Source organism: Vitis riparia, chromosome 1 (assembly GCF_004353265.1).
Source record: "Vitis riparia cultivar Riparia Gloire de Montpellier isolate 1030 chromosome 1, EGFV_Vit.rip_1.0, whole genome shotgun sequence".
Classification (NCBI taxonomy): domain Eukaryota; kingdom Viridiplantae; phylum Streptophyta; class Magnoliopsida; order Vitales; family Vitaceae; genus Vitis; species Vitis riparia.
This window is the reverse complement of record NC_048431.1, coordinates 2,309,469-2,320,874: the sequence shown is the minus strand read 5'-3', so window position 1 is coordinate 2,320,874 and position 11,406 is coordinate 2,309,469. Positions and strand designations below refer to the sequence as shown.

The 11,406-nt window shown below is 35.2% G+C and overlaps 3 protein-coding genes across 5 annotated transcripts; all 3 read right to left on the bottom strand.

Moving 5' to 3' along the window:
• Positions 1 to 21: 21 nt before the first annotated feature.
• LOC117913798 (probable calcium-binding protein CML16) lies at positions 22 to 977 on the bottom strand. The gene has a single exon (XM_034828846.1). The coding sequence runs from the start codon at positions 857 to 859 to the stop codon at positions 371 to 373; it is 489 nt and encodes a 162-aa protein (XP_034684737.1). The 5' UTR covers positions 860 to 977; the 3' UTR covers positions 22 to 370.
• A 2,671-nt stretch (positions 978 to 3,648) lies between these two features.
• On the bottom strand, positions 3,649 to 4,809 carry LOC117917141. Its single transcript, XM_034833387.1, has one exon. It carries the CDS (start codon positions 4,225 to 4,227, stop codon positions 3,778 to 3,780), a length of 450 nt encoding a protein of 149 aa, XP_034689278.1. The 5' UTR covers positions 4,228 to 4,809; the 3' UTR covers positions 3,649 to 3,777.
• A 93-nt stretch (positions 4,810 to 4,902) lies between these two features.
• Positions 4,903 to 11,116, bottom strand: LOC117917130 (proline-rich receptor-like protein kinase PERK9). 3 transcript variants are annotated; one of them, XR_004651627.1, is made up of 9 exons: positions 9,397 to 11,116; positions 8,513 to 8,941; positions 8,346 to 8,432; positions 7,526 to 7,596; positions 7,361 to 7,437; positions 6,972 to 7,119; positions 6,060 to 6,221; positions 5,643 to 5,975; positions 4,903 to 5,381 (listed from the first exon to the last, which is right to left on the bottom strand). XR_004651627.1 is itself a non-coding variant. In XM_034833362.1 (8 exons), exons 1-8 carry the CDS (start codon positions 10,463 to 10,465, stop codon positions 5,805 to 5,807), a joined length of 2,214 nt encoding a protein of 737 aa, XP_034689253.1. In that variant the 5' UTR covers positions 10,466 to 11,116; the 3' UTR covers positions 5,449 to 5,804. The 3 variants fall into 3 exon arrangements, 2 of the variants coding, with proteins under 2 accessions (XP_034689253.1, XP_034689266.1); XM_034833362.1 differs by lacking the exon at positions 4,903 to 5,381 and having other exon boundaries at positions 5,449 to 5,975; XM_034833375.1 differs by lacking the exon at positions 4,903 to 5,381 and having other exon boundaries at positions 5,449 to 5,975; positions 8,513 to 8,923; positions 9,397 to 11,115.
• Positions 11,117 to 11,406: the final 290 nt, after the last annotated feature.

Sequence of the window (11,406 nt, the reverse complement as noted above, 5' to 3'; positions counted from 1 at the left end):
CCAACCTCCAACTACTAGATGAATAAGTTCATAAATACTAGAAGATGAGTTCATAAATTAATTTCTGAGTAAGAGAAGTTGAAATGTCACATTTTTCATTTAACATTCATTGAATAGGTCTTCTCCTCCACCCTCTCCTCCTCCTCTTCCTCCTCCTTCAATCATGGACATTGAAGGCCTCCTCCGCCAGACATTTACCCTCCAAGATACACCCAAAAATCAAGAAAAAAAAACCTTCAATCATGGAAATTGAAGCCCTCCTCCCCAAGACATTTACCCTCCAAGATACACATAAAAATCAAGAAAAAAAGGGGAAAAAAAATCAAAGGCAAGATCAAGCCAAATTCATCCATAACCTACAACCCTTCAACTAGAACACTGCAAGGCCAAGGAAATCTGCAGCAGACTTGGCCATGATGGTTGCAAACTCGTTAAAGCTAATGACGCCATCTCCATTAATGTCCGCTTCTCTCATCATATCAGAGAGTTCTCGATATGATAAGGGACTCCCCATCTTGGCCATGGACCCTGCAAGCTCAGATGCAGTTATGTAGCCGTTGCCATCTCGATCAAATGATCTGAAAACCTCTGTGAGCTGCTCCTGGTTGACTAGAATCTGCTCATTCAAGTCTGGCAAAATAGCCTCCACCAATTCATCAAACTCGATGGACCCATTGCCATTGGCGTCCATGTTGCTCAACAATACTTGCAGTTGGTCGCCTGTAGGCTTGAGCCCAAGAGACCTTAAGAGAGCTGCAAGCTCTAGTTGGGTTAGGCTGCCATCCGAGTCCATGTCAAAGCGCTTGAATATGTCTTTTAGCTGCGTTAGCTGATCAGATTTCAGTGTATCCATAACCATGTAGAAGAAAGATAGAAGAAGAGGACGAAGAAGATGAGAGAGAGAGAGAGAGTTTTGGTTGTGAATGGCGGAATGAGGGTCGATTTGGTGGAGTTGTTAAGGACTTGTGGCTGTGGTTTCTTGCTTTGGCTTTTTCTTGCTTTCAAAATTGGAATAATCAAAACAGAAAACGCGTTTTCATCAGCAAGTGATTCTTAAGCTTTTACCGTTTTAATTTTCTCGAAAAACTCCAAGCCCCACGCAAAGGTATTATCGTCACCCTTGTAGTCTTCTAGTGATCTGGTCAAAAGCGTGAACAGGTGGATTATTCTGTACCACTTTTCCTTTGACTTTACGAAAATATAGGAAATTCAGAACATCAATTCTTCAAATATAAAAACTATTCAAAATATAAGGAAATAAACAAAAAATAATAATAAGATGAAGAAAAAAATAATATTTGTATCTCTAATTTATTTTTTTTTTCAGAAAATAAGATATATATAATAATTTTTAATGGTTCATTTAATACTAAAATAAAAATGCAAGTAATTTTTATAATTTTGAGGATGAAAAATGTTCATTTGCATGTCAATAATATTCATACCATAATATGAAATTTGTATAATATTTACATAAATAGTAATATATGAAATATAGGAGCTGTTTGGTTGTATAATTTAAAAAGAAATTATATTTAAAAAAAAAATTGTTTTTTTAAAAAAATTTCTAAATAGAAACGATTTTAAAAAACAAAGAAAAACAATTATTTGATAATAAGATATGAGTTATTTTTACCTGTTTTTTAAAACAAAAGAAAAGATGGATATGTTTGGTTATATTTTTTTTATCCTTATTTTTAAAAACTATTTTTAAATAAAAAATTAAAAAAAGTTCTTAAAAACAAATTTTAGAAAAATGGTTAAATGAACTTAGATCTTTTTAATCAATAATAAAATATAAGTGCATATTAAATATTGATATAAAAATTATAAAAAAATTATTTTATTAAATTTTAATTTTTTTCAAACACATTAAATTATATTTAGTACCAAAAAACTAATCTACTTAAAGATATTAAAATTTGATAAGTACCATTCGACAACAATAATACCATAATTTTCTTTCCACGTGCATGGAAACCCGAAATTTGTGTGAATATCGCCGAAACTTCGTTTGGACATCAATCCAGCTTCTGAGCACTTTCCAAAATCATTGATTATGGTATCCATCCAAAAATGCACCATTTTCCTCTTCTTGTGTGAGCTTTTGTTCCAAATTAGCTTCATGAATATTAATTAACTTATATGAAATGAAACCCATGTTCACCAAAGGTTCAATCTTACAGATTTTTATATTGTTTTTTATTAAAGGTCTGTTTGATCGTAATTTTTTGAAACTTGTTTTTAAACACTATTTTTTAAGTTAAAAATATTTTTTTTTATTTTATAAAAATAAAGGTGTTTGACAAGTTATTTTTTAAAATAAAAAACAAATAACTTACTTGGATAAATTTTTTTATTTTTTTTTTGTTTTGATTTTGTAAAAATATTGTAAATTCAATTTATATAATACAAATTTAATTTAATTTAAGTGTTATTAAAAATGAAAATTGTCTTTTAATCACAAATAAATAAAAATAATAATTTTTTATAAAACATGAATATAATATTATAATAAAATCATAAATTATATTTTTTTATTAAAAAAATACTATTTTACTATATGTTAGAAATATAAGGATATTAACATCTTCGTAATTTTTTCTATATACTAAAAGTGAATAATAATAATTTTTAATAATATTTTATTTAAACTAAATAATGAATAAAATTTTAACTTTTTAAATATGTAAATAAGTCAAAATTTTCATTATATGTATATGTATATAATATTCTATCAAAATATTCTAAAATATTTTGATTTAACTTACAATTAATTAGATCAACTTTTTGAATTCAAAATTACTTGTTAAAAAAAAATAGTTAAAGAATTTAAATTCTTAATTATATTTTACTCAATTTATAATTTATTTACCTAAATTCAAAATATATATTTGTATGTATAGGAGTAATAGTAAAATCATGACTCATAATATATTAGTTTTAATCTATTATTATTTTTAATAATTAGATCTATTTTCTGAGTTTTAAATTATTTAAAAAAAAATATTAAATCTATTAATAAATTTACTACTAAGTATAACTTGATTCGGAGTTTATTTTTATAATACGAAAATTCGTAAAAATATAATTATGTATAGAAAAAAAATGGAGCCATTATGAGTAAATATTTATTCACAAATTTATGGTATTAGGAATGGTAAAATTTGATGCGATTTTGTACACTTTTCATGACTCATGAGTCATGAGTTTGAGTATAATTATATCCGGATGAAATTCATGTTGAGTTTTATAACCCATTTAATAAATAAGTTATTTTTTTGTTAACATGCAAAATATGAATTTGATCCAAATTGACTTATTTGATAATCCATTAATTAACCTAATTATAATTTTAGAATATTTGACTCATTTTAAATTTTTGAATAAATATGATAATTAAGTTATAAACATGTCATATTGGAAGATTAATCCTATAGATTTATATAATCTTATAGACTTATATAAAACCTAATTCGATCTAATTATTACATAGGAGAACCTAATTATTAAATAAGTTAAATAAGTTGTGCAAAGTATTGTTTGCTCAATAATTAAGCAGTATTTACATTTATATTTTTAGGTAGATTATAAATGATATTATGTTTGGTCGACTTATTTAGTAAAAAGCTTAAAGCTTGACACGATACGAATATGACCGATCAACACCAATTATTACCCTTATAATCTATAACCAAATTAAAAGTATATATACATCCTTAGATTTAACCTTATGCATGAAGGTGGTTATCAAGATGAAGATCAACAATGGCTATGTTAGGCATAGCTGAAAGAACCAATCATTTCAATTAAATGACATTGCACAACATTACTTGCAAATTCTTCTTTGTCTGATTCCCCCCTACCCCAAAAGCTTCCAAAGGCAAACTCTCCCCTCTGGGAATACTCCTCCAACACCCTCTCAACTTCCTCCATACAACACCCACAACCCTGGCTTCCATCTTCTGGGAATCCTCCTTCTACTTGAATTCTTAGCCCTCCCTGTATTTCTCTGAACTCATCTTCATATGGCTTCATTTCTCTCTCTGTGCCTCTGTGTTGTCTCCTTCCATGCAGCATAAGCTTCTTCTTGGCATACTCTTTAGTCTTCCGAAACAACTTGTATGGCAGTTTGAGCAAGACGAAGACGACCATTTGTAGGATTAAGCATTGGCAGCAACAAGATATGACAACACAGTCTGCCGCCAGCATGTTCCAATCTTCCATGGGCTAAGAAAGATTGGAGAAGGGAGGGAGGTGATGGCAGCGAAGAAGATGGTTGATAGAAACCATTTCTTTTGAAGGATTAAGTGCTTTTTCCTATTGGGAGGTGTTAGGAAGGGTGAAGCAAGAAGAACAATGTCTCGAAGCCACAAGGTGGTAATGAGTCATGACGTCAGATTGTTGGCTTCACTGCAATGCAACTTTAGCTTCTGATTGCGGTTATGAGATGTCCAGAAACCACCCAATTTCAAGAAAACATCAGCTGTCATAGAAAGGTAACTTGCGTTCTACTATTCAGTGGGAATTGGGGGATTTCTTGGGTAACCTGGGTAGTCTTTTCTTGGGCTGTTATGGAACTTGGCTTTCAAAGAAGGATCATTTGTGATTTATGAACACCTGTGACAATTCTTCTTCTGATACCTTACATCTTCACCCTTCTTTCAATTTCAATACCTTAATCTAATCTTCCTGGTATGCAGATTACTTGTCGCTCAAGATATTTAATCTAAGAAATCTTGTGATCATAATCCATATCCCTTTTGCAAGTCAACGCTACCGAGGAATCTGGGTTGCTGAAAATGGAAGTTTTTAATTTTTATAGTAGTGTTTGCAAGTTATACTACTAAAGGATTGCGTAATAGCTATATTCTAATGCTTCTAAGGAATCTGCGCAACATGAAATGAAAATATTCAACTCTTAACCATTTTCCCCTTAAATTATTGATCATGCTACATTTTACTAAAGACATTTACAGGCTGTTTCTTATCTGTCAGAAGCATAGAAACAACACAACTATCCAAATCTGCCTAATTCATCCTCTAATCTTCTTTGTGCATTTTTTTGTTTTTAATTTTGGATAATTTCTCGAATTAAATGTTCCATATGTCCTGGTCATGGTCAAAAGTACAAGCGATCTTTCTTGGATGTAGTCCTAGAATTGGAATGGAACTGCCTGTCCTTCTGATATCTGCATTATTACTTCTTAAGAGAAAGCAAGAGTCTTGGAACAGAACAGAGGGCAGGTGAGCACTTGAGGTATTTGAAGAAGAAGAAGAAGACGAGTCCTTGGTAGAAAACAGAGATCTACTCCTAGAATAGGAATGGGTTACCGGCTGCATTTTACATTATTCCTTCTCCTTGAGGAGGAAGCAGAGTCCTGGGTGCAGAACAGAGCAGATGAATATTTTAGGAATTTGAAGAAGAAGAATAATAAGAATTGCACGAGAACAAAATTGAATTGGCATTTTATTAATGGCACCGGAAAATTGGCATTTTATTAACAACACCCAGATTTCGGTGGAAACAAAAAACTGGCTGTGTTACTTACAAAAAGAAAGAATGTATAGATTATAGAAGATGAATGAAACCATTTACAGGATCTAAGCTGAGCTGAGGGTGTAAATTCTGGTCTCTATACCTGCTCCGTCAGGTTCTGGATCTGAGCCCAATTTGTACCACTACCTAAGTCATCGCTCCACGTTCACATCGACATCAACAGGACCCTGGCTTGCCTCTGCAGAACTTCCTGGTTCAATATGCATTCATCTCTCCCAATATTTGCCATGTTCACTTAACTATTCTAGCCACCTTGGCTAAAAAAGTCTGTACTGTAGTCTTGACTACCAAATGCCATCCTCTGAAACCATCTAATTTCTTCAGATTGTTGTGCAGAATTAAATACTTCACTTTCACCCACCCTCATTCCATTGGACAGATCCGAGGTACCCATACTATCAAAAGCTCTAACAACCTGTGAAGCATGGAAAAGGAAACACTCACCACCTAGATATATTGTGCAAAAAGGTTCCCCTCAACAGTGTAAGAACTTGATTACCTGTCCCATTCGTGGTCTCTTTGCAGCTGAATGACGGACACAAGCTGCAGCAGCCTCTAGCATACGAAACATTTCACTTTCTACATAGTTTTTCTCAAGCCTTGGATCTGTCAAACCTTCAAACTCCTCATTCTCAAGGGCATGACTAAGCAAAGGTCGAGCCTGAAAGATAAATTGTTATTGTTGTTAAGTGCATATACCTACTTCTTTCCAGTGACTCCATCCTTGTAGCTCATCATGGCTCATAATCACATTATCTATTTATATATTTATAAGAAATGATAAAATAAAAATAAATAAATAAATAAAAACGTTCATTGAAGGAGTAGAACAAAGCAAAAAGTCATATACTAAAATTTTCAAGCCTACAAATTTTTTTATATTTGGCAATACTGCATTGGATCTGCATGTTATGTATCTTTCAATTAAAAAGAAAAACAATAACAAAAAGAACAAATCATTTGCAAATCTAAAAATTTATTATGATTTATATTATTGTCAGTATTCTCCATGATTTCTGGGTATTTTTTATTCATATCTTACCTTCTTTGTTGATAAATGAATTATGATTTTGCAAATGTTTATTATTGATTGTCATAAGTAGGAATGTCATACATTCTAATAAATCAACAAAAATCACTGTTTCTAACATGTAATAAATAAAAAACTATGTCATTATTCACCTTGTTTCCACATTATCCAAATCTTTATAATTTGGCACATCAATGTTATCCATATTCCTATACACGTCTCGTGTCTGTATCCTTGTTTCTTAGCCACTAGTAAGTTTTTGTGTAAACCACCCATTAGTTAGATGTACTACTAGTTCATGCAAGTCTGAAAAGAAATTAGCATTTTAGAAATTTGTAACAAAAGAGAACTTAAATCAGGGTCATCAACAATATAACTTACCCATTCAACTAGACTCTCATCACCCACGGGTTGAGATGCATCCACAGGTTTCCGTCCAGTAATAAGCTCCAGAAGGACAACTCCAAAAGAGAAGACGTCAGATTTCTCAGTTAACTTGCCACTTGATGCATACTCGGGAGCCATATACCTGAAATTCAATCAATTGGAATCTTTGAACATGGGATATGGCATGTAAAACAAATCTTAGTCATTCTGGACGATTCATCCCTAAATAGTAAGTGCCCTCTGAAGGATTTCTGTGTAACCCCTTAGTGGGTATTTGGACTAAACACACATGGGTGTTCACTTGCTCCTATCAAACAAGAACAGAAAGAAAGAAAGAAAGAAAGAAAAAAAAAGAAAGAAAGCATCATAGAGGGGTTGTGTACCCAAAAGTCCCCATTACACGTGTTGTTACATGAGTATCAGCATCTAGAGCTAATTTAGCAAGTCCAAAATCTGAAACCTGCAAAGAGAAAAGTATACACTTTTAGAACAATAATAACAGGAAATGACAAATGCAGATGATATAGTTTGTAAAAAATTGGGCATACCTGAGCTTCAAAGTTATAATTTAAAAGAATATTTGAAGACTTAATATCCCTGTGAATAACCCGAGGATGGCCTGAAATAAGATAAAAGAGGACAAAAGTTACTATGCAGACATTGGTATGAAAAGGAACTTGGCCAACAAGAACAGTCAATCTAGTAGTTTCTGTGTCAGAAACTTAAGCAGCCTCTGAGAAAATGTTGCATGGCTTTTGTTACATGGCTATTAGGGTTTTCAACAATGTGATGTTATTTGTTCAATAGTTATCATGAAATTGTTTTATTATTGTCAATCAAAGCTTATTCTTTATCTTAGTAGCATGTTTTGCAGCAAAAGTTTTTTCAGAAATATACAGTGATTGTTGAATATTAAATTTTTTACCAACACATGTAATTCTACAACATTGATAAATGACAACAGGGAAACAGAAGACATAACACCCGCTTTTTGTTTGACAAAAATCAATAGAAGTGATTGTACTTTTTGTATTTTTAGAAATCGGTTAAAAGGAGAGAGGCTGTCTGCTCCGCGACCAGGTGTTGAGACTTAACTAACTGGAGGTGTAAATGCTAGTCCTTCATGATCAACACAAAGTTTTTTTTATGATGTGCAAGTGACTGGTAATGCATGGTCCAACCAGCACCATAACAGAATCTATCTGAGACTGAAATTTGTCTGAGCTCTGGACACTGACACATGTCACTAACAGAATAAGAAGAAAAGGTGGACAGTAACATTGCTTTTTTTAAAAAGGTTGGTAGTACCCTACACAAAGATGGATAATACTTTGTTATCAAAATGAAGAGACAAGTATAGATACTTACAGTCTTCATGAAGATAAGCTATTCCACGAGCTGCACCAGCAGCAACCTTAACACGTGTTGCCCAGTCCATAACTGGCCTACCTTCCCCTACAAATTACAAGGAGCAACACATAATCAGTTATCCATTACCACAAACTATTCTTGGAAGCTTATCACTACAGCCTTACCATGGAGATGGAAATAAAGGGTATTGTTAGGAACATAGTCATAGACGAGCAGCCTTTGGCTCTCAGAAATGCAGTAACCCACAAGCGAGACCAAATGGCGATGGTGTATCCGACTAATAATCTCAACTTCAGCTTTAAATTCTCGCTCTCCCTGGCCCCCACCAATCTTTAGCTGCTTTACTGCTATCTCTCTCCCGTCTGGCAGGTATCCTTTATATACAGAACCAAATCCACCTTCACCCAGAAGATTTTGAGTTGAAAATCCATTTGTTGCCTTGACTAGTTCTTCATATGTAAACCATGATCTTGAATTGCCTAATCCTCCTGGCTCAGATGGTGAATATACAAAGTCGCTGCCCGAACCACTTCCTATGAGGGGAGCTGAAGACAGTGTCTTTGTAAAAGATGAATCTGGAGACAATAAACCCTCTTAATTTTATTTCAGTAGTGTCAATTTTACAAACATATGTTTGCATATTATCAGTAAACATGCTCAAGAAATCAAGATCTGGCTGAAGTGTTTCAAATTACCCAATGAAGTCTAGCCTACTCTATTTTTTTGACAACAAATGTTTAAATTGAATCCTAATTATCTTTCCATCGCCTATCACATTCCATGATGTATGTAAAACAAACTTTAAAAGGAAAATAAATCATGACACTGCAATTACAGTTCACTCTCATACATCATCACTAACTTAGTGGTAATACCTAACCATGAGCCTAGCCTGTAAAATAACCCCAGAAGACAGTAGCTCAAATTACATGTTTAGAATGTTGGTAATCCAAAAGAATATTAATTTTAGAAGGTACCCATTCAAATAGAAAGAAAATAAAAAATGGGAAAAGAATAATGTGATAATGGTACAATGTAATTGTGTTACCTGATCTCGGAGAAGAACCCAGTGTGGCTGGCATAACATAGCCACCATTAAGTCCAGATACCTTTTTCTTCCGCTTCCGCAGGCACAAGAAAGCCACTCCAATGAGAACAAGTACTACTAAACCCAGTACCAATCCAATAGCCACTGTACCTACAGTACCAATGCCTCCTTTACTTGTAGAATTTGGACTTCCACTGGGGGTAGAATTGTTCACAGATGGGCTATCTGATGGCGAGTTTGGAGTTTGAGGAGATGAAGGGGGAGAAAGAGGTGGTGGGGAACGTGCAGGAGGAGGTGGAGTTGGTGTCCTGGGTGGTGGTGGCGATCCTTTTGGAGGAGAATTTGGAGAGGGTGGAGTTGCTGGTTGAGAACCAGATGGAGACGGGGCGGGAGGGGTTGAATTACTGGGTGGCACAGGTACAGGTGGTGGAGGTGAATCCTCAGGTGGACTTGATGGTGATGGTGATGGTGGTGAAACAGGGGGTGGTTTAGATGGTGGTGGGGGTGAGGTTTTTGGTGGTTCTGATGGTGGTGGTGAACTTTTAGGGGGGTTTGAAGATGGTGGAGGAGGTGAAGTCACTGGTGGTTCTGTAGGTGGTGGGGGAGGCGGACTCCTGGGCGGATTGGTCGGTGGTGGTGGCGGTGGAGGTGAAGTTGGTGGTGGTGTTGATGGCGGAGGTGGGGGATTGGAGGGAGGCGGAACTGGAGCAATGGGTGGAGATGGTGGAGGAGTCGGTGGAGGAGCATTGGGAGAAGGGGGCGGAGCATTGGGTGGAGGAGAAGGAGGTGGAGGCGACGAAGGAGAATTGGCTAGGGAAGGAGTTGGTGGTGGTGGTGGTGGTGGTGATGCTGGAGGTGGCGCTGCTGGAACAGCAGGAGGTGATTGAGGTGGTGGGGATGAAGTAGAACCTGCTGCACCATCCGGTGGATCTGCATTGGGCTGGGAAGATGGAGGAGTAGAAGACTCCGGAGGAGGAGGAGGAGAAGACAAGGGCGGTGGTGGAGTGGCGGCAGAGGTCGGAGGAACCGCGGAAGGAGAAGAATTAGGAGGCGGCGACGCCGTGGCCATTTAATTAATATTCAAAATGTATACAAAGATCACTCCCAACTTGAAGAAACTGCTAACACCTAATTCAGCAAAGCAATAATGAAATCTTCAAAAAAAAAAAAAAAAGTTTCCATTTTTGCTCTGCAAAACTAAATCAGATCAAAACCCAGCGATCAATTTCAATTCTAAGGCAAACCCAAATTTCCAAACCTCCAAAAACAAAATCCCAATCACTGAGTTTCACCAGCCAAACTCCTCAAGTCCTCCAAATGCTCCAACCCCCGATCACAAAACCCTTCTCAGTGTAAAAACTAGATCACCGATCACATCTTGAGCAAAACCCATATTCCAAATTCAAAGAAAAGCACATCAACAAACTTAAAACCCATAGCCTGAGTTCATCAAACACCCAAAAATCATAAACAAAAAACACTAATATTCTAAGCCAGTCTTGAGCAAATGCAGCAGACCCAGATCCTCAAAATGAACACAGAAGACTCCCCAGATAAAACCTTACCTGGACTTCCCTCACACCTCTCTCCCTCCTCTACAGCCATCCAAAGTCATAACTAGAGGTTTTCGAATTCCCCCCGTCCAACTCTATAGAAGCTTCGTTCTTTCTCTCTCCTCACTCCTCCCCCCATATCATGCTCCAAATGAGAACACGGAATGTGGGGTATCAAACCCAAAGCAATGTGAGAATGACCTCAAAAGAATACCACCAATTTTCACATTTGATTACAATTTTCAACTAAAAAAAGCTAGAAATTTGTAATCACTAATCACATTAGTGATTGTTGCTTTCTTTAGACGTCATATCAAATTTTATATTAATATCAAAACTGCAATTACCCAACGTTTGGGGCACCTCTGCTACCATCTTTTTGATAAAGACTTCAGAAATGTTTTGCCACGTTTTTTTTTTCTTTCAACAATAATCAAAAATTAATTTTTAGAATTGT

What these genes read in the sequence shown, in the direction of transcription:
- LOC117917130 (XM_034833362.1), bottom strand. Translation starts at nt 10,465, where the DNA reads ATGGCCACGGCGTCGCCGCCTCCTAATTCTTCTCCTTCCGCGGTTCCT. An exon ending in CCTTTATTTCCATCTCCATG is followed by an intron (nt 8,433 to 8,512) that starts GTAAGGCTGTAG and finishes TGTAATTTGTAG; the next exon opens with GGGAAGGTAGGCCAGTTATG. An exon ending in ATGAGAGTCTAGTTGAATGG is followed by an intron (nt 6,222 to 6,971) that starts GTAAGTTATATT and finishes TTTATCTTTCAG; the next exon opens with GCTCGACCTTTGCTTAGTCA.
- LOC117913798 (XM_034828846.1), bottom strand. Translation starts at nt 859, where the DNA reads ATGGTTATGGATACACTGAAATCTGATCAGCTAACGCAGCTAAAAGAC.
- LOC117917141 (XM_034833387.1), bottom strand. Translation starts at nt 4,227, where the DNA reads ATGGAAGATTGGAACATGCTGGCGGCAGACTGTGTTGTCATATCTTGT.